Source organism: Notolabrus celidotus, chromosome 11 (assembly GCF_009762535.1).
Source record: "Notolabrus celidotus isolate fNotCel1 chromosome 11, fNotCel1.pri, whole genome shotgun sequence".
Classification (NCBI taxonomy): domain Eukaryota; kingdom Metazoa; phylum Chordata; class Actinopteri; order Labriformes; family Labridae; genus Notolabrus; species Notolabrus celidotus.
The window spans coordinates 12,506,377-12,527,115 of record NC_048282.1 but is presented as its reverse complement, the minus strand read 5'-3'; the positions used below and the strand labels follow the sequence as shown (position 1 = coordinate 12,527,115).

The 20,739-nt window shown below is 43.8% G+C and overlaps 2 protein-coding genes across 3 annotated transcripts in view; one reads left to right on the top strand and one right to left on the bottom strand.

Annotated features, from left to right (window-relative positions):
- Window positions 1–11,604, top strand: part of atp2b3b (ATPase plasma membrane Ca2+ transporting 3b) — a 53,203-nt gene extending 41,599 nt beyond the window's left edge. Inside the window, exon 25 of the mRNA XM_034696792.1 lies at window positions 6,855–11,604. Within this exon, the coding sequence (XP_034552683.1) occupies window positions 6,855–6,880 (26 nt within the window). The 3' untranslated portion in view covers window positions 6,881–11,604. The remainder of the gene's footprint in view (window positions 1–6,854) is intronic.
- A 1,169-nt stretch (window positions 11,605–12,773) lies between these two features.
- crebzf (CREB/ATF bZIP transcription factor) lies at window positions 12,774–19,552 on the bottom strand. 2 transcript variants are annotated; one of them, XM_034696635.1, is made up of 4 exons: window positions 19,360–19,552; window positions 17,466–18,303; window positions 17,245–17,319; window positions 12,774–16,846 (listed from the first exon to the last, which is right to left on the bottom strand). In XM_034696635.1, exons 2-3 carry the CDS (start codon window positions 18,245–18,247, stop codon window positions 17,310–17,312), a joined length of 792 nt encoding a protein of 263 aa, XP_034552526.1. In that variant the 5' UTR covers window positions 18,248–18,303; window positions 19,360–19,552; the 3' UTR covers window positions 12,774–16,846; window positions 17,245–17,309. The 2 variants fall into 2 exon arrangements, with proteins under 2 accessions (XP_034552526.1, XP_034552527.1); XM_034696636.1 differs by having other exon boundaries at window positions 17,245–18,303.
- Window positions 19,553–20,739: the final 1,187 nt, after the last annotated feature.

Sequence of the window (20,739 nt, the reverse complement as noted above, 5' to 3'; positions counted from 1 at the left end):
AGCGTTAAACAGAACGAGAGCAGAGCGGTCTTATTGGCTCAAAGGTCGGGTCCTGGAGTTCAGAGAGGAAACAGCAGCTCCTCCCGCGCCGCCTGTTACTTCCTGTTTGTGATTGAGGTCAAGCGTGGTTACTGTGGATGAAGTGTAAACATGTAAAGGTGTAAAGTTTAACGTTTTGTTGTTTAAAGTGTTGCTCAATGACTCTGTGATGACACTGCAGGAGTGATTAGATTTCACTGCCATAGAACATTCTCATTACGGCTTCATCCGGCTTCAGTGAACTGTAAACCTTCGAGTATAAAAGGCCCATCACACCCTGCTGCTGTCCTCCAGTCAGAGAAGAGTCCCTCCTCCTCTTCCTCTGACTTGTGTCCGGTGCTACTGCTGTTGGTTATTCCTGTCACAGTATTTCCAGCTCTGACGTCTCACGTTTGGCCCTCTGATGTTTTTCTTTCTGATTTTTCCTCTCTCTCTTTCTCTCTTTCTTTCTCTCTCTCTGTCTCTCTCTCTCTCTCTTTTTCTCTCTGTCACACTTCTCTCCTCCTCTCTGATATTGATGAGATATTACAGGTTCCCTGTTTGCAGAGAGACTCTGTGAAATGTTCTTCTTGCTGTTCTTCATGAGTAGTCGTGTTCTTTTGTAGACGTATTTAGATTGTAGCTGATCTAAATACAGGCTCTTGTGTAGCATTGGATAAGATTTCTTTAGTCGGTCATTTTTTGTCTTTCCTTTCTCGTTTTTCCATCCCTTTTTGTCATCCTCCCATCTCCTCAGTAGAGTAGCGTCCACCCCTCATCTTTTTTCTCCTGGTTTCTTTGTGTGTCAGTTCGGCGTGTGTGTTTGTGAGTGTGTGCATCTGCTCACATATCGGACAGCCGTAGTTTGACTCGTGTGTGTTTCTCTGTCAGTGTGTGAGTGTGTCCGTGAGTGTGTGTGTGTGTGTGTATGCATGTGTGTTGTCTTTATCCGTCTTCTCAGTTGCTTCTCCTTCCCTTCCTTGCTCCCCTCTGTCCATCCTTCCCTCCTTCCATTCCACGCTGCTTCCTGCCCACCTTGCTCCATCACCTGTAGGTGTAGAATCAGAGAGGCTCAGTGCTGCTGACGCCTCGGTGTCGTGATCATCCTGCACAGACGAGAGCTTTAAGTACTTTGAAACATCCCTCTCTCCATCACTAACCGATATGATTTAATGTATCATGGATGTGTTTCTGTCTGCAGCAGCGGCTGCCTGATGGAAAACATGTCCTGAAGGAGGCATAGATTACGGAGCGAGGGTTCAGACCCCGTCACTGTTTGCTCTTTCAGTTTGTTCCCTTCATTCTAAGAGCTTGTTGTGTCAGATTGTAACTCAGCAGACATGTGAGAATGAGACATCCTCATCTGGATCAGGTCGTGATGAGAGACAGCATGGATCTGGACTGTTAGAAAGGGACCAGGCGTCAACTCAGAGTTTAATATGTGTGTAGTCAGTCAGGGGTCAGGGGTCAGATCAAACACCTCAGGTTTCATGAAGGCTTCAATCAGACGTGTTTGTGCTTCCAGGACGTCTGTAATGTTCTGTTTATTTTCTTATTGTCATCAAATCCCAGAAAAGACCAAAACCTTCACTGAACGTGTCTCAGTGGATAGAGACGTGTGATTTAAACTTTGATGTAATTCGCTACTTTGTTTCACTTTGTCTAAAACGGAAAACAACGGCTCAATGAGGCTGTACACAAACACAGGGTTAGAGATTAGTACTGAGGCTGATGGGAAGGTCACTCTGAAGGTCACTATTTGTTTGACAGGATATAAAAGTTGGGGCTAATGATGGAACATGATTAAGAGTTATCTTTGAGAGAACATGACAAATAAAGAACATTAGTGTAGGGTTTATTTTCTGTGCAGCAGTTTGTGCTGATCGGTCCTGTCGATGTTTTACGGTGTGACCTGGGACAACCTTACTCTGCTGCTGCTGCAGGAGGAGAAGTTAAGAGTTAGTATGAGTCAGGTGTTTGTGACCCTGAAGCCCTTCCTCTGTGTGTCAGCGTGCACATTCACTGACAACGAGACGGAGCACACTGTGGTTCAGTAAATCTGTAGCTAACTGTGGCTCCATTTGTTGGTGCTCTGATCCATTTATTAAGGCAAACATTACAAGCTGTGACTGAAGTTGTGTTTACACTTCTTAGAATCATTTTCACTTTCACCCTGAGAATAAAAACAAAAGGATAAAGATAGAAGGAGCAGAGAGTGAGAGAACATCAGCTTTATTGTGACTTGTGTCTAATAAAAGCAAAGAGTGAAGGTGTTTGGTGTTCATGTAAGCGCACCGTCTCCAGCAATGCTGAGGTCTGCAGGCTGGACTCTGATTGGTCACGGTGCTGCGCAGGTGGAGGTTTTAAGATATCCTCACACCTGCCCAGCACCTATCACCAGACTCAGATCTGCAGGAGGAGAGAGTCCAGTCTCCCTCCTGGAGAACCAGTGCTGTGCATGACGTGATCCCATCTTCATCCTGCTGATTACCTTCCTCTTCAGCTCCTGTATTTTTTTCCTCAGCCAGCAAAGAGATGAGATCAGCTGACTCTACCAGCAGCTGGCTTACATTGCAGCCATTACCTGTGCCTGTCCCTGCTGCTGCTGGTGGAGGGACCTCAAGATGGAGGCTCCATGAAGCTGAGCCTGGCAGGGTCTGATAGAACAAGGCGTTGGTGCCCCCCCCCCCCCCAGTCTGACTCTCAGGGGCAGAGCTGGGTTTACTGTTCGGCTCTGGTTCACCAGGTTTACAGGAGTCGTTTCATGTTGATGAATCTGCAGCAAACACACCTCACTGTTTCATCTTGTTTGAGTAAGGTTGTATAAAATCTCTTATCAAAGCCTCTGAGTCTTATCTTATAGATTCTGTATCTTCAGTAGGAATGTCTGGGCGGAGGCTGAATGATAACGCGTCATGAGCTAACACAGAGAAAGTTTTGGTCTTTAAAGGGTTAATGACGACATCAGAAACTCAGGATATCAACAGTCTGATCTTAAGCTGCTCTCCTGATGTTAGATTGATTATTCTAAAGTCTGATGATGGTCTGATATAAGAACACACTCTGCACATGCTCACCTGTGTGTTACCTCTCCGTCTGCACTGCTGCAGTTAGCTTCAGGTCGTTACTCCATTACCCAAAATTCTTTGCACAGCAGGCCCGGCCCTCAGACTTGGCACTGTGCTCTGTTGCAGTATGATGTGCGTAAGTTCTGACGTCAGCACCATCACCTCTCCGACTTTGACTGCTCTACCTGCGATCGGAGTGCAGAGAAACATCCTTGGATATTAAACTGAACTCTCTGCTTCACGCTTTCATCCACCTGAGCTGTGCCGGACCTCAACGGTCCCTTTGGATCTCTAATCTGACCCAAGGATCCAGTTTGTTTTCATTTCAGACCAGTTTCATCATCCTGTAGTCATATAGAGAAGAAGCAATGAGATTAGAGTCGGTCAGGATAGATGAAGGGAATGATCTCCATCCTCAGCTCCTCAATTCTTGGCTAAAGTTCTTCATGTTCAAAACGCAGATATCAGTTTGAGATTGTTGAATCAGTGAGGAGGAGAACGTGCTCTGAATTGAGGAGGGAGATGCTGAGGTGCTGCATGGATTAGAGCACAGTGATGAAAGGGTGGGTGCTGCTCAGGATGGGAGCGATGCACCGCTCACGACCTCACAGCTTCTCCCTGTGTTTCTGTTGCCTTTCTCCTCATCAGCAGTTGTTTTTGCACACAGCAGCCCCTCTACCTTCCAGCGCCTGTTTCCTTCTTTAACCATCATCGTTTTTCCATCAAGCACTGCTGAAAGAGCCGACAGGGAGAGAGGGAGAGAGTTGGGTGAGAGAGATGTTGACCTTCAGTGGTCACACTGTGGGCGTTATATACTCGAAAGTTTACTCTGTCCATGGAGACAAAATGAAAACAAACCGAGCTGACCCAAGTGAGAAAGTCACTTTCTGGAACCTTCTCAGGCTGCATGGTGTTTTTCTGCTGTCTGACAGGCTCTTTGGAAAAACAGATAAGCACTGAACCTACTGCTTGACCGTCTGTCTGTGTGTCTATCTGTCTGTGTGTATGTCTCTCATATATGCCAGAGTCACATATAGAGACCGGTCTTTGTTTGGCCGGCTGCAGCACCGATCTCATTCAACCCCCTGACCATCAGCCTCTCATACTCACCGTTTGGCCTCCTGGCGGTGCTGCGGCCCTCATGAAGCCTGGTCTGAGAGCCAAACTGTCTCTCTGTGTGGCTCTGCTGCCTGTCACTGAACTGTCTCTGTCCTCTGAGATCATGCTGCTGCTCTGCCTCTGTTTGGGCTGGAGGGGGGGATGCATGGACCGACTGCCATAGCAAAGGAATGTGATTATGCACGCACACACCATCCACTGCATACTGCACCTTGAAGTACATCATAGACCTCACTCTGCTGCCTGTGTGTGTTAGTGTGTGTGTGTGTGTGTGAGAGAGAGAGAGAGAGAGACAGAGAGTGACAGAGATCTGATTCAGCATGACCTGGCTGCCTCTGCTCGTGTGACACGCTGACGCCGAGCCTCGCTCTGGCCTTTGAACCAATCACCTTCTGTTTCCAGTGATCTAACCAATCACATCCGTCCTGACCTGCTGGTTCTACATGATGTCACCTTTCTGTTCTGCAACACTTGTTTTTTTTTCTTTCCTGCAGCAACTTCATCATCAGCACCATCATCATCATTTCAATCACTCTGCTCTCGCCTGTCTCTTTCTGCTGCATGGCTGCACTCCGCTGTGCACGTGTGCATATACATATGTGTGTGTGTGTGTGTGTGTGTGTGTGTGTGTGTGTGTAATGCTGACAAATGAGCTCATGTGTATGATGGTGATCTTTTTAACAAACATGACTGACAGCTGTCCGATGCATGCAGACATCAACCTGCACGATGTGGAAGTTCAGCTGTTTATTTACTCTGCATGCACGCTTTCGTGTTTCTGTGTGTGTCTGTGTGTGTGTGTGTGTGTGTGTGTGTGTGTGTGGGTGTGTGTGTGTGTGTGTGTGTGTGTGCGTGTGGTCACTGCTTTAGGCTCTCACTCGTCTGTTTTTTTTAACTAACTCACCTCTTCTGCTTTTTCTCCATCTGTGCCTAATATACATCCTCATCTGTGTGTGTGTGTGTGTGTGTGAGCGTGTGTGACTGTGTGTGTGTTATTGCATGTGCTCCACTGTGCTTATGTTTGAGTGTTTCCCACATACACTGTGTCACTACACACACACAAGTGTACCATGTGTGGCGTGCAGCTCGGTGGTCGTTGTGGCGTGGCTTGTGGACGCTCTGAGGTCTGACTGCTGAGAACTGACAGAAACATTCATGAGCCAACTCATCCTGAACACTTTGGTTTATTTCTCACTGTCTGTGGAGACACTCGGGATCAGGTGGATGCTTTAGGTTGAGGAAACTTTCCTCCCAGGTTCACAGAGATATGACGAGGAAGCTTGAGACTTAAACTAAACAAAACAGATAGATAATATTAGGTCCCTTAAAACGTATAAATACACATGTCAATATCCTGATGGTTTGACAACAGCTTAATTTTTCTGTACTTAAAGAATACCTTCGATTTGAATCACAACTTCCTTTTTTACCAGATAAATAAAGCAAGAGTTTTTCTTCCGCTAGTAAAGAAACTGATAAAAATGATTGGACCACATTCTGCTGTCATCCTTAAGAGAAAGAGCACTCTCTCCTTGTTTGTGCTCAGACACTTCTCTCTTTTGCACTTTAACCTACAGAGATATTATGTTTGTCCTTCAATCAATCAATCAATCAATCAATCAATCAATCAATCAATCAATCAATCTTTATTTATATAGCGCCAAACAGAGCAGGTCTAGACCGTACTCTATGTTTTATTATTAACAAAGACTCAACATCAAGACAGGATCAGGTCCAGTCCCATCTTACAGACAGGACTCAGTCTGATCTCATCTTAATCCACCATGAGCAGAGCACTTTGCTGCATTTAGCAAGTTACAGCGGGCAGAAACCTTGAGCAGAACCAGACTCATTTCTGTTCATACTGAGAGTTATTTGTCAGATAACTTCCCAGCATCAAAATAAACACTGAAAACACAGAGAAACAGTTAGCCTGGCCTAGCTCTATCTAAAGAAAAACAGGCCGACAGTCGAGTTAAAGCCTACATTTAGGGATAGTTTTCAGTCTGATGACGTTTGTTAAAAGTGACAGAAATCAAAGACACTGCACTCTGATGAGACATATGTTGAATCACCGGCGTAGAAAATATGCAGGAGTTGGTGCAGACTGGAGATGCCATGAAAGTGTTTCTAGTGCAGTGAGGTGGCTGCTCTGAAGCTATTTAACCATCTAGCTTCACACATAGTTTAACAAAGGTCACAAATTAACACTTTATCTCTGGAGTCTGGAGGAAATGACAAAACCTCAGATAGCCACAGCTCCTCGCCAAGAGATACCCAACAATAAGCATCTTTAAAACAAAGCTAGGCTAGCTGTTTCCCCCTGTTTTCAATCCATATGCTAAGCTATGCTAACTAGCTGGTGGCTCCAGCACAGGGGTTCATTTCTAAGACATGAACAGGTTTACTTCAGAGCAGCTCTGAGGAAGCTAAAATGTATGTGACCATTATTATTCTACATTGTTAAGATGACGCTGAGGTAGCAGACACCTGGCCCTGAGTGTCTGTCTGTCTGTCTGTCTGTCTGTCTGTCTGCTGGAGGACACAGGTCTGTCTCTGGGTTCCCTTGTCTCGTGTCTGGTTGTTCTTCTCTGACTCTCTCTTCTTTGTGTCTTGTCGTCTCCTCGTCATCGTCCTTCCTCTCTGCAGATGCGAGTGGTGAAAGCATTCCGTAGTTCGCTGTACGAGGGCCGGGAGAAACCGGAATCCCGCAACTCCATCCACAACTTCATGGCCCACCCGGAGTTCCTCATCAACGACCTCATCCACAACATCCCGCTGATCGACGACACTGACGTGGACGACGAATCAGAGCTCAGCAGATACCAGCACCTGCACCCGGCCCTCCGCAAGCCGCCGCCCCCTCCCACACAGCCCCAGCCCCCGACCCGCAACCGCCCCACCCGCCCCTACCGCCAGTACAGCCTCCCGGTGACCCCGTGCAACCGAAACAACAACAACAACAGCAGCAGCAGCAGTATCAGTTCATCCGTCTCCCACGGCAACAAAAAGAGCAGCCACGCCCCCAGCAACCGCAGCCCTCACCACCACCCCCGCCACCACCACCAACACAACCATCATGGCAGGGACCGGCCGCTGAAACCCCCAGCCCCACACCTGGCCCACCTGTACTGCGTGGAGACCTCGTTATAACTGAACACGTTGAGGGGGAGGAGTCTTTGGGAGGGGGAGGAGTCTTTGGGACGGGGAGGAGGAGAGGGCTGAGGACTCACACATGACATTTTCATCCAGCCTCCCCACGACACGTGAACAGGAGGGAGCGAGGGACGAGGGAGTGGACACTGGCTGCCTGCAGCTCCCTGAGGTATCTGAGACTCCCCCTCCCTCTGCCCCACCTCCAGCCCTCTCAGTCTGAACCCTGTCCCCCTCCACCGCCCAAAACCGGCCACCCCACCCTGCCCGACCCAACGCTCGCTCATCACACACGCACAGGTCTGCTCTCGCTGTGTTGCCCTGAGCAACGGCTGGAAGGGGGAGGGAGGGGGGACAGAAAACCAAAAAAAACACCCCCCAGCAGATCCAACCGCCGGGCCCAGCCCCACTCTGTTTTTATGGGTGTTCACCGTCAGTGTTATCGTCCTGTACCCCCCCTCTCCTCCACCTGCTCCCCCTGCCATCACCCCCCTTTAACTCCACCTGCAGTCACCTGTGATCATCCTCAGAGCTCGAACAGTTCATCCTCTCATCGGCTCAGACGTGGAGGTGCTCATTCACTCATTCTGCTCAACTCTTTATTTCTCACCACGTCTCCCTTGACGATAACAACAATAACAACAACAAACAGAGACACTCTTCATTCAGCCTGAGCGTGGACGTAACACTGACACATAGAGAGCATATATACACACACATGATGTTTGTGTATATATATGATCTTCATCACTGTTCTGTCTCCAGACTCACCTGAGTCCACATAAGGGGGGCTGTGAGACCGGACAGTGTGTGTCTCACTCTCATTGTGATGCGTGTATGCTCATACAGTCCCATCACCTCCTGCCATGATGATGATGATGATGATGATGATGATGATGATGATGATGATGATGAACTGATTTTGGGGTGACTCTGGCCCCTCCCCCTCTCTGTCCGTCCGTCGTCTTCTGTCTTGCTGTTCCTCGCTCCGTTCCGTTGTTATGTGTCTCACGTCGTCTTGCCCCGTCCTCTCCCATGGCTTTCGTCCTTGTGTGTGTGTGTGTGTGTCTGTGTGTGTGTGTGTGTCTGTGTGTGTGTGTGTGTGTGTTACAGCTTCTTCTGAGAAAAGCTGAATGCTTGTGAAGCATTAACCCTTTAAATGCCATCAGACACACAATGCACAGGCGATGGCCCTTTAAGACTGACCTACACTCACCTCACACCTGCTCTCGTGCCATTGCTTGTCTCCGTCAGTATTGTGCTCACACTGATTTTGTTGGATTTGATGTAGAAGCATCAAACAGAGGAGCATGCGGCCGTGTGTCAGTGTTCACTTTTAGCTTTAGCTCGTGAGCTGCTCAGATCTATCAGGTGGGACCTCTGACAGCTTTAATCATGTGTCAAACACTGTGAGCCTGTCCTGTCATCGTGTACGCTGAGACTATCAGGATACCTTAAAGGAACACTTTCAACACTTTGGAAACATGTCTGATGTCTTCTCTCGTCCACAGTGAGCTGAGAGAATCAGAACTCTGATCGTGTAGAGGTCCTTCTGTCTTTACTGTTCTCTCAGCCTCTGAAAGACACTGACTCGACTGCACCGCCCATTGAACCAGAGCTCTTCAGGAATGGAGTTCAGCCGTGTATTGATTATTCATTCTGGATCTTTGCTGGAGCTTTACCATACTTCAGTGAGACAGAGTTAACCTGGGTTCTGTGTGGAGTTAAAGATTGCATTGTTAGCAGAGTTATATTTTATCTGCATGTGTAGCTTTATTTTAAAAAGAGCAAGGTACAGGGCGAGATGTTGGTATTGATGCTGATTCCCAGCAGACTAGAAAGACATGAACATTAAAACAGGGACACAGCTCGTAGGTCCTGTGCTTCATGATTGAAGGACTTAGAGTTTAAAGGAAGCATTTCATTGGACACAAAGTTGGTTTGAGCGCGCAAGCACAGGATGGGTCATCAGTTTTTATGCTTTCATTGAGGCTAAGGGAACTGTTACATCCCTAAATGTTTGACATATGAGAGAATATATTCTTATATCTAAAAGGTGGACCTGGAACGACTTCTTGTAAGTTTGGCTAACTGTGTCTCAATGCTAAGCTAGGCTAACTGGATGCAGCTTCTCATTGATTGGTCAGATGTTAGACTCGAAGAGGGAAACAGGTGTGTGAGTTTTAACCAAAGTGTTGAATTGCCCCTTTAAGATGCCTCGTGCTGATTGGTCCAACACGCAGCGTGAGCTCACCCCAACGAACAAACTGTAAAAATATAAACAGGCGCCCCGTGTGATGCCGGGCGCAGCGCTTGTGACATCACATTCCGCCAACATTCCATGGAACATTCTGAACATTCCAACAGCTGCATCACATTCCAGATCGGCCATGAGAGCGCCCTCCCGTGTCCCATAATGCACTAGGTGTGGGCAACCCGTTCGCTGACTTCATGTTGCCTCGGAGCGTGACCCCTCCCTCCCCCTCCCTCCCCCCGTTGACCTCCCTGAGTAACCGTCTGGTCCGAGCGCCAGAGGAAGGCGAGGGCAGACGATATGCAACAGACTGCCATGTTCCACCTGTGAGAACAGAACACATGTGTCCTGCTGCACCTGGTCCAGGACGCGCACAGGCCTCTCTGGGAACAGCCCTACCTGTACAGAACTCTGTCTTCTTGAATGCTCAACATCATTGCGCCCACCCCCCCCTGCCCCGCCCCCTGGGGGTGGGCGGGGTTAACATTGTATTGGTCTGTCTGTTTTGAAGCATGCATTTGGTATCATTAATGTCACTCTTTATGTGTTGGTAAATCATTTAGGCTACTGTCACTACTGTGTGCTATGACCTGTCCCCATCTGCTGTCCTCCTCCTCCTCCTCCGACACACACACACACACACACACACACACACACACGCACACACACACACACGCACACACATGCACACAAACATAAACATAAACACACACAATCATACCTGTTTGAGTCTAACATGTTCTACTTCAGCACCTCTTATAACAGCGCTATGATGCTTTCTGCAGTACACACACACACACACACACACACACACACACACACACACACACACACACACACACACACACACAGACACATACATACATACATACATACACAAACAGGCAAACAATCTTCAGTGGTGTAAATTTGACTGTCCATCTCTGTCCATCCGTCCCGCCACGTTCCATCATGATGTTGTGAGAAAGCTTCACAGAAGGCAAACACAATGTGAAAAAGAATATATTATATTTATCAGAATTATAAATTGTACAACTGCACCACTACTGTACAGACCGCCCAAATGTGCACATGTGCATCTTTGATTTACAGGTACTATGTTCCTGTTACACTCGTTTTTTTATTTTGGATGTTTCTTTCTTTTAATCTTTTGCTTTTTGTAAAGAGAGGAACAACAAAATGGAAACGCTTGTATATTATGATTAATCTGATTCTTTTTGAGTTCTCCACCGGTGCTCCCACTGATGGAAAAGACAGTTGCACATTCTCCTGAGCATATTCTGAGGGCTGTGTTTTCTGTCGCTGAACAGTCCCTGACGTTTGCAGAGGTGTGGAGAAGCTTCTAGTCTCTTAAGAGCAGAGATCTGTAAATAGAGGACAGGAGGGACAGACGTTCCTCATTCTGAGCTGAAGGACAAAAAGGGGACCAGGGAGGACGGAGAGATGGAGGCTGCTGCAGAGCTAGAGACTGCAGAAGTGCAGTGCGCTGCATTGTCAGGCTGCTCTTGTAGATCTGCTACCAGTATTTACTGCCATGTTTGGAAGAGAAGAACCTAAGGTTTTACATTATTCATTATACATACTGTTGTAAATATTGTGTGTGAATGGTCCCCGACTTGCCCATCGCAGCGCTGTTCCGCTGACAGAAAATACAGCCTTACCTGTGCTGAAACGAAAAAAGACAAAAAAATGTACAAAAAAATCCATAAAGACTATTGAATATATTAAAGAGTTACCTGCCTGTTATTTAAGCGAATAAATATCTATATATGAGAAAGAACACACCTGTATACTGTAGACTAAATCTGTATGGAAATCTAAGAGAATTTAATGGGAATAAAGTCCAACACCTTTTGTCTGTATGAAAGAAAAAAATACATCAAAGTATTCTACAATAATAACTTTGACAAAGTCTGTGTGCTCCTGTGTTGTTTGTTCATCATCACACTAGATTATTTTTTAACTTCAGACTCATTGAAATGTTTATTTGACATGTGGAGCGTCTCCTCGCCTGGATGACTCACAGGAAACTCAGGTGAGGTCCACTCTCAGTCAGAGACTGGCCACTGCTCTGGAGGAGAATTTAAGTGAGTATGAGCTGAAGCATCAAAACGACATAATGACCTCATAAAATGTATGCAATGCATCATTGAGAAGCTTGTTTCAGGAATGACTAGTGTCTTCTCCCTGATGGTTGCATTTACTTTTGTCGCACAGAAAAAGGTCAGTGTTATTTTCAGTGGGGATAAAAATCAGCTTAAAACCCCTTATAGGACCTTTAGTCAGCTTGTGGTGAAGGTGCAGGGCCAAATGTGTGTGTTCATGCAGATTGTTGAGAGCACAATGTGATCTGCTTTGATAGGAAGTTAACAGTCAGGGAGCATGCGGAGGTTGTTTGCAGTAATTTATTTTCATCATTTATTAAAAGGGAGATATTTTCTGTGAAATCAGTTTTGAGCTAAATACCCACCACACCTGATCATTATATATATGGTTATACACCCACATATATAGCTTAACGTTGGCTTTCCTTTTTTGGGGGGGGGGCTTTTACACCTTTATTCATAGAGGAGAGGATAGTGGATAGTGTAGGAAACTGGGAGGCAGGGGGGTTATGTGGGAAAGAGGCCACCTGCTGTATGGGGTAGCAATTTTACCATCAGGCTAAGTCCAGCTTAATTTTGGCTTTTATTATATATATATATACTCACGCATCAACAGATTCTCATAGATGGTAGAATACTATAGTTATGTAATGAAAACAAAAAGATGACTCGGTTTTCACATTTGAAGTCATTTTTAAATATTTGAACATACTTTCACATATCACTAAGAAGCCCTCAGGCGACTCAGTACAGGCTTCTAACATATTAACTGTTGTGTGTTCATGTTGGTGTTTGAGCTGGATACACTTTCTGATGCCAGCTGTTGATTTTCCACCCTTACCTGTTCAGTAAGATGAACTCACTTCCACTTATCTTCCAGTAGGTGGCGCCTCTGCAGGATCTTCACAGCATGTTCAATCCTTATTTTCATCCCAAAGGTGAACACTGAAGAGTGCAGGTTTGTAAGCGGTTATTCAAGATGGTTTTATTTTTTGTCCTTTTTCCTTCATTTGACAAGGGAGTGTGAGGAGAGAGTGAGAGTCGACACACACCTCATCATGTGGATTTTTTATTTTTTTCCTCAGGAGGCTGAACTGGGGCTCTGACTCATTAAGGGGTGTCCACAAACCACAACCATTTATACTACTTATTTTCAAGTATCATACAGATGTTATACTCCTGTTCTATTTTGTTATCCTTATGGAGTAACACAACAGAGTGGAAACATATTTTTCTTCAGACTGAAGATATTTGTCTAAAGGATCAAATGACTGCAAAGTCAAAAATACATTTCCTGGAAACCTTCCTGATCTATACACACCTGACATCTTCAGGCCAGCGTGGGAAGTATTCTTTTTTATATAAATATAAGAACCAACAAAAGAAAATGTGCTACACTTAAAGCTTCTATCGGCTTGTAACACACGACCCAAAACGATTAGAACACAAGCCCCGCCTCTGGCAGGGCAAACAACCAATCATAGTTTAGGTTTTTGGGGGGTCCCTTTACATTCTAAGGTGGACCCATGCCACCCCTCTGAACACTCTGCTGTGATGAAATGAGTCAACATGCTGACACTTTTGAACACCAGGATGAAAAACGGTTTGACTCCTAGTTTTTTAACTCAGGCACCGAGCTGATCAGAGCAGCTGCATTAACAGAGGACATCTGTATGTCCAAATGTATTTATTACCTGCTCACAGTCAGCTGACATCAGTGTCAGGCCAAGTTTAAGAGTTTTCCATTAAAGCTTTAAAAGTGCTGCGTGTGAGCTCCTATCTTCAGTTAGACTCCTCCAGTACATGTTGCATGAAAATGAGAGAGAATTACTGAGGAAACATCCTCTGCATTAAAGCTCTGAGACTTCACAAATGTGTCACTGATGCTGTGTTAGATGTACCTGAGAAAGTGCTTCATGTAAAAAAAACTAATAAAACTATAACTGTTATGATCCTGCAGTGCTGTATTTTACTCCTGTTCTGCAGCCTGTTGCACCAGCTGGGTGTAAGTTCAAACATAGACTAGTCTGAACGTAATTTCTCATTTAGGATGGAGTTTTCTCTCTACTAATGTTGTGTGTTGCACCAGCTGAGATAGTTCCAACGTCAGCCTAAGTTACAACCTAAATCTTACACTTAGCTCCTAGTAGGTGTAAAGTCCTTCGTAAGAGTATATCGGCTGGCATGGTGCGTCGTTTTGAAATGTGGGGTCATTTGGAAGATGAGGAGATACAGAGGGTTCTCCCAGCTATATTACAGCAGCAACACAATATCCGCAAGAGATTACAGATTACATCCTTTGGAAAAATATGATGACCAAGATTTGCCCTCCTGAGTATTAATGTATGTTGTAGTTTGTAATTTTTGGTTTGTTTGGACGTTACGGTCTACTAGTTAAGATTAATATTACGTCTCTGTGGTGCAACCAAACATCGACACAACTTAAGTTACAAACTAACTAGTTTCAACGTATGGTTTAGTGTGGACTTTACATCCTAATTTAAGACACAACGTACACACAGCTGGTGCAACAGGCTGCAGGTCTTTAAATTCTTGTTCCAAACCGTGTAAACAGAGTTTCTATTAAATGAACTCTGTGAGAAGTAAGAAACTCTACCCATCAGGACGGTGTTAACTTGCCCCTCGTCATCAATAATCTTAGCTTCACTCCAAAGACTGTGGTCATCTTCTCATACACCACTCAGAGCTGCAGCCAGGACTAACATCCTCTAATCATATCCACTAACTTATTCACTGAACTAGTTACTAACAAGAAGCCACTCATCAATTCAATGTCGTAGAAGCAATCTGAACAGTTTGTTTCCTGTCTTTTAAACACACTTCAATATTTCCGTATGGTTTTAAAGAACTGATAACCTCTTACTGCTGAGGTTCCTGTTTGTTTATCTATTTATTCATGAATTTATTATTTTCTGCAGGTTTTGCGCCATTTGCTTCAAGTCAAACTCATCATCACAGCGGGCTGTTGGACCATTTGCTTCATCTTCACTGAAACATCAGACCCAGAAACAAAGTAGTTTCATATCTGGGCTAAAATCTTCAATACTATCATTGGATTTGATGTGTGACTTTCTAACAAGACACCTGGACATCTAAAACCAGTAGACATTAATCAATGATATCTAACACTGTATGGTCGTGTGCTGTTTCCCATGAGTGTTCATGTCTTTTATTCTTCAGTCAGTGTCTTTTAGATTATTTGAACTTTGATGGTTTTGAGAAACGGCTATTACAAAATCTGCGTACCAGACTCCCAAAGACCTGATTAAGTTTTCATAGCTTTAGTGCTTATTCTGGACAAACTGCAGTGTAAGGACGACACTTTCTGTTCCAGCGGTTTATTAGCAAGATCCCTTCTGTGACTTCACTGACTGGAGAGAATGATTTGCTCATGGGTTTCTGGTGGATGGACTCTCTATTCACTGACCTTTATGAAACTACAGAACTACAAACCTCCAGTGTCCTCAGATAACTTAAAGGTGTATGTGCTTTCAACAGCATCAGCACAACAATTAGGTACGGCTGAAATGAGACGGTAAAATTTTAAACCAGTTAAAGGTCTGGGAACATTTAAGGTTCCTCCACAGTGGGATTGTTAGCTGTGCAGAGCAAAGCCATTACTAGCTAATAGCACGGGGAAGTAGTCTGCCTTCATGGGATGTGGTCACTTCTAATTCAACATCATGCAGTAGCTACAGTATCTAACTGGATCTGGGTCAGAGATTGGAGAACTCTTTCACACTGTCAAAAACAGACCTACGTCTGTATTGGTGCTCAGATACAAGCCCCAAATCATAACTCGTGTCAGCTCATGACTTTACACCAACACAGCCAGTGGTGGACAAAGTACACAACTTCATTACTTCAGTCAAAGTATAGATCCTCCAGGGCAAATATTACTCTAATACAAGTGAAAGTTGTTCATCCGTCAAATTATTACTTGAGTTCGGAAGTACTTGCCTTTCAAAATACTGAAGTATTCAAAGTACTTTCAAAAAATATCAAAACGTCTTTTTACAAAGCACGAGTGCAGTCAAGAATGCATAGGTGTACATTCTACTGTTATGTTCATCTAGAAAACATCATTTCATCTCTAAAAATTATACCATGAAATATAAAACTAAACACAAATGTAGTGGAGTGAAAGTAGTTCACAAAAAATGATACTCAAATAAAGTTCAGATACTCAAAAACTACTTAATTACAGTACTCAAGTACATTTACTTTGTCCACCACTGCACACAGCACGCTGTCATCCACGCTAATGTTTCTGTGTACCAAGATGATGAGCTCAGGAAACAATAGACTCTTAGTAAGGACAGGAAAAACTTTAGTTGCTTAATGGGAGTGTGTGGATTTGGGGGTGGAGCCAGAAGTGGTAAGTGGTGGGGGTTGAATCCATCGCCGATTGGCTGGCTGCCCCTCTCCAAACTTTAAAACATGTGTTGTGAAGGCTTTGCATGGAACAGCTAAAACCCCTGCGTCATTAAACCCTTCATACAGGTTATACTGAAGTATGGAAATAAAACAGCTGTGACAAAGACTGACTGTGTTTGACTGAAGCAGATGGACTAAACCATGTTCCTGATCACACCCCCCCTCATGTCGGGTGCTTTTTTACTTCCCATTTTGTTTGTTTCACAACCTTTACCAGACTCGACCCAAATGTTCAGGAAAAGTAAGACGTTTATCGGCAGAGCTTGCTGTTCAGAGAGAAAAAAAGAGAAGCATTAATATCAACAGTACAGATCAAGACAGAGAAAAGATATTTCTAAGTCATTTACAATAAAAATATGATTTATTTTTCAACATTTCTCAAAGTTATTTACACATTTACATGTTTTCACACTTCAAAAAGTGGCACTTAAAGCAGACTGTTTTTACGTATCTGTGAATAAATGTCAGATATAAACAGCTCATAATCATGAGGCTGTAAATCCACTGTTAGCTTTGATCTGAATGGAGCAGCCGTGCAGCTGCAGGTGTAGTGGAGTATTGCTGGAAGATAATTAATGAATACCGTTTGTTACCGATACTACCTTTAAAAAAATACCAGGCCGTGTTGGCAGCTGCTTGTCCAGCCTCTTCCCCTCCACCAGCAGAATCCACTTTAGCATAAAGAAAGATAGGTGGCGCTAAATGAAAGTATTCTTTCATACAATGGTGACGGTTCACAAAGAGATTAACTCAACAAATCAAAATTTAGAACGTCTTCTCCTTAGATTTTGACTTTTCCCAATGAACTACTGATTTATGCTCACTCTTTGTGGACCTTCACCGTCATAACATCTCAACATTCAGAATACTGTGATTTAACTCTTAGTTACATCTTAACTAAAATCAAATCATTCTTTATCACAACAAAAAACAGATTACTGAAGTTCTCCAAGCCCCATTAACAGGAACAAGAAGTTTATCAAAATCAAAGTACTGTGGTCGCTGCTGAACTCGCAGCGACTCCATCTCCAGAGAAACTAAAACAAATCTTTTCTTGACTGATCCTTACCATGGAGTCAAGCAGGTAAAGGTGTTCAGAGAGGAGCTCAGCCCACATCGTGCGTCAACCATTACCTAGAAGAAACTGTCAACAAGGTTTAGCAGTAACGTGTTAATCCATGATCACATCAACACATGCACATTCAGCAGTTCTTAGGTAAATTAACAGTGTTCATCCAGCCTCTACAGTTCAGTCTGAATATCTGAAAACAGAGAAGTACTTGACCCTACATTTTGAGAGACGTGCTTGCACTCTCAGCACACTTAGTGCAGAACTCCACCGACACGTGGTTCTTGTCCACGTGCAGACACACGCCACCAGATGTCTCTTTCTCCTCCACTTTCACACGCTTCCTCGGCAGCGCGTAGTCGTGGTCGTTGGAGTTGTGCCCCTGCAAAAGCGAGGAAGATAATTTCATCCCATTCACACCGCTCAGCCTGGACAAGAGCTGGGCTAACATGCTCTCATTGGCCAGCACAGCCCTCAGGTACCTGGTCTCATCCTCCAGCTCTTCCACCCTCTTGGTCAGCTGAGTGTTGTCCTGTTTGAGCCCGGTGTTCTCTGCAAACAGGGCGCCGACTTTCTTCTCCAGGCTGCCGACGTATTCCTTCTTCCTGAGACGATTCAATCTGGCAGCGATGGCGTTTTTGTTGATCACGTTCCTGGTCTGATTTTGTCTGTTCTTCGTCTTCGAGTCAGGTTGCATTCTGTCTGGAGAGGAGCCTGTTGATGCTTCGACCCCGGAGTCTGGATCCTTTGGACTGCACACTCCAAAATCAGACAAATCGATACCAAAGAGTGGAGACGAAGCGTCTTTATCAAGAGTCCATTTTAAATCTTCGATTCCAAACAGGTCCTCCAGCTCTATACCAGCGGTGTCCATATCATCCGCCAGGAACCCCTCAGAAGGACTCGGGAGATCTTCATCAGTTTCAACAGCATCAACCACTTCCACCTCCAGAGACTGCAGCTCTGTGGCATTCACAGAGCGGCCTCTTCTTCTGGTGATCATCGTGGTTTAGCTGTGGGACTGCTGGGACCAGAAGAGAACTTTTTTTCTTCTTTCTCCTGCAGGGACAGAGAAAATAAACGGAGCGTTATTCCGCAACAATTATAAAGTTAATTAATCAGGGACATTGTGGATTTTCATGAGTGAGGAAAAGAATGCACTTTAAAATTAAACTGCATGTTTTTTAATCATGGTTTAGAAACAGGTTGAGAAAGAAACTATTTGTTTGCAATAGAGCAAATGTTTGGAGCTCATGTCTGTGGACTGACGGTCAGGTGTCATGCTGCGTTGTAGACATTCTGCACTGATAACAGCCTAAATTATTGCACCGTTAACGTTGTTTACTGAACTAACCTTTATAACCTTTTTATACAATGTGTAATTAATGCGAGTTAGAAGTTTAATCTGACTGTATTCATGCGGTTACTTTACAACAGATAAATAGTGTCTCTAAAGATGGCGCTTAGCGAAGTGCAAAACTAGTAGTTGTTTTTGTATTTCTCTGCCCTTTTTAATTTTTCCTTTCATCTATAATGTGCACATTCTATATTAACTCAATATAATTGTATTATTGCCTTGTAGTCTGTCCATGCATTATAGATAAAGTGAATCGTGTCCCCTGAGATCCTCCATGTTCCGTCTGGCAGTGAGTGTGTGTTGGAGAAACGTTTCACCAACGTCACTAGCTTAATGCTAGTGAACAGGCCTGTTAGCGTTAGCATAAAGCTTCACGATGACAGCTCAATAACACATCTATCACACATTACAGTACATGTCTACACTGCACAGAGTAAAGTGAAGTTAATCACTGGGTTTCTTAGAGGATGATTAACTTTATTTAACAGCGCTGACGTTAACCTGCTCACAAGGCCTGTGGTCGTCCTGTACTCTTAATAGCTGCCTTTGATTGCGTATGAGGGGTTTTATATAATATTATATAATAGTAAACACCGTGTCATTTAAAACTATCTATTACCACATGAACTAAATAACACAACACGGTGGTTAATCGATTAAATGTCACGACCTGCCGCTAACTCAGCTAGCTCGTTACCTTAAGAGACAAAGTCCAGGAGTGACGCAGCAACTTTTAATGACGTCTCCGGTCAACTTACCGTCCCGTCGGGAGAAATAAAGAGTATAAAAGCAGACAACAGAACTGGTGCCCTTAGAGAAGTCTGGATTCTGGAATTAAATCTGGAGCCGCTCACGGACTGAACGCACAAAGGACGACAAATGCGCGCTTTCAGGCTGCAGGACGAAACCCACGAAAAAGACGCTTCCGGACAAGTTATTCAAAATAAAAGCCCGACTGATCTTTGGTTTTTCTAACAGGGGCAGAGCCGTGGGAAGTGGCTTTAAGTTGGGGGTGCTGTATTTTTTCTTTTTGCATTTAGGTTACGTATGCAACTGATAGGCTATAGCGCACATACATTTTATTTTTATTTATCTGGTTTGAATACAAGCTTTCAAGTGATCTTTCATTATAAATTCACATCAATAACGACTATAATACAGGCTACTTTAATATGTATCAAATGCCCGACTTGCAACTTCCATACCCTGTTGTACAGCAAAGAGCATACAAGCCAAACCTGGTAAAACAGACCCATAAGGCAGTTAAGCGCATTGAACAGAACTTATCCAAATACGTTCAGTTTTTAAGCAGGCACACACACAGGGTCCAGGCATCGGGTTATTTTAAAATGAACAATTTTTTTTAAATTGCTATAATTATTTCTCAAATCTTCCTCAGGCATTACATTTTCAGAAAATAATACAATGAAAATTGTTTATAAAAAACTGATTTATTGTGTTAATTAATGTATCTATTTCAACTTATTTATGCATTCAGAAAAAAATGTGTGATGCCTTTTCCAACAGGGGTGCTGCAGCACCCTCAGCACCCCTACTTCCCACGGCCATGAACAGGGGTTCCAAAAGTGTGTGTCCGGATCACCTGGGGGGTCGTGAGATGTCTTCCAGAATGTTTTATTAAAAAGTTGTCTTAAAGTACATTATTATTATTATTATTATTGTTATTATTATTATTATTGGTATTATTGGTATTATTGTTGTTATTATTATTATTATTATTATTATTATTATTATTATTATTATTATTATTATTATTATTATTTATTTTTGTTTATTTACCTTGTTTTCTTATGATTATCTTACTTTTTGTTTGTACTGTTAATTATTATTATTTCTTTATTATTAGGGATGCACGATATTATCGGCACGTTACTGGTATCAGATATTGGGTTAAAAATGAACTATCTGACACTGGCCAACACGCAGATATCCGCCGATATAATCAACCGATGAAATAATGGGCTGCTGCACACATGTTGGGCTCATGTTTTCAGTTAAATTTGAATTTAAGCAGCAGTCTGTAAGGTACATGTAGCTGACTAATTTAGGCACATTTACTGTCAAAGAGTAAAACTTTTTTTTTTTTTTTGGGTTTAATTGCTGTACAGTTGCACTTT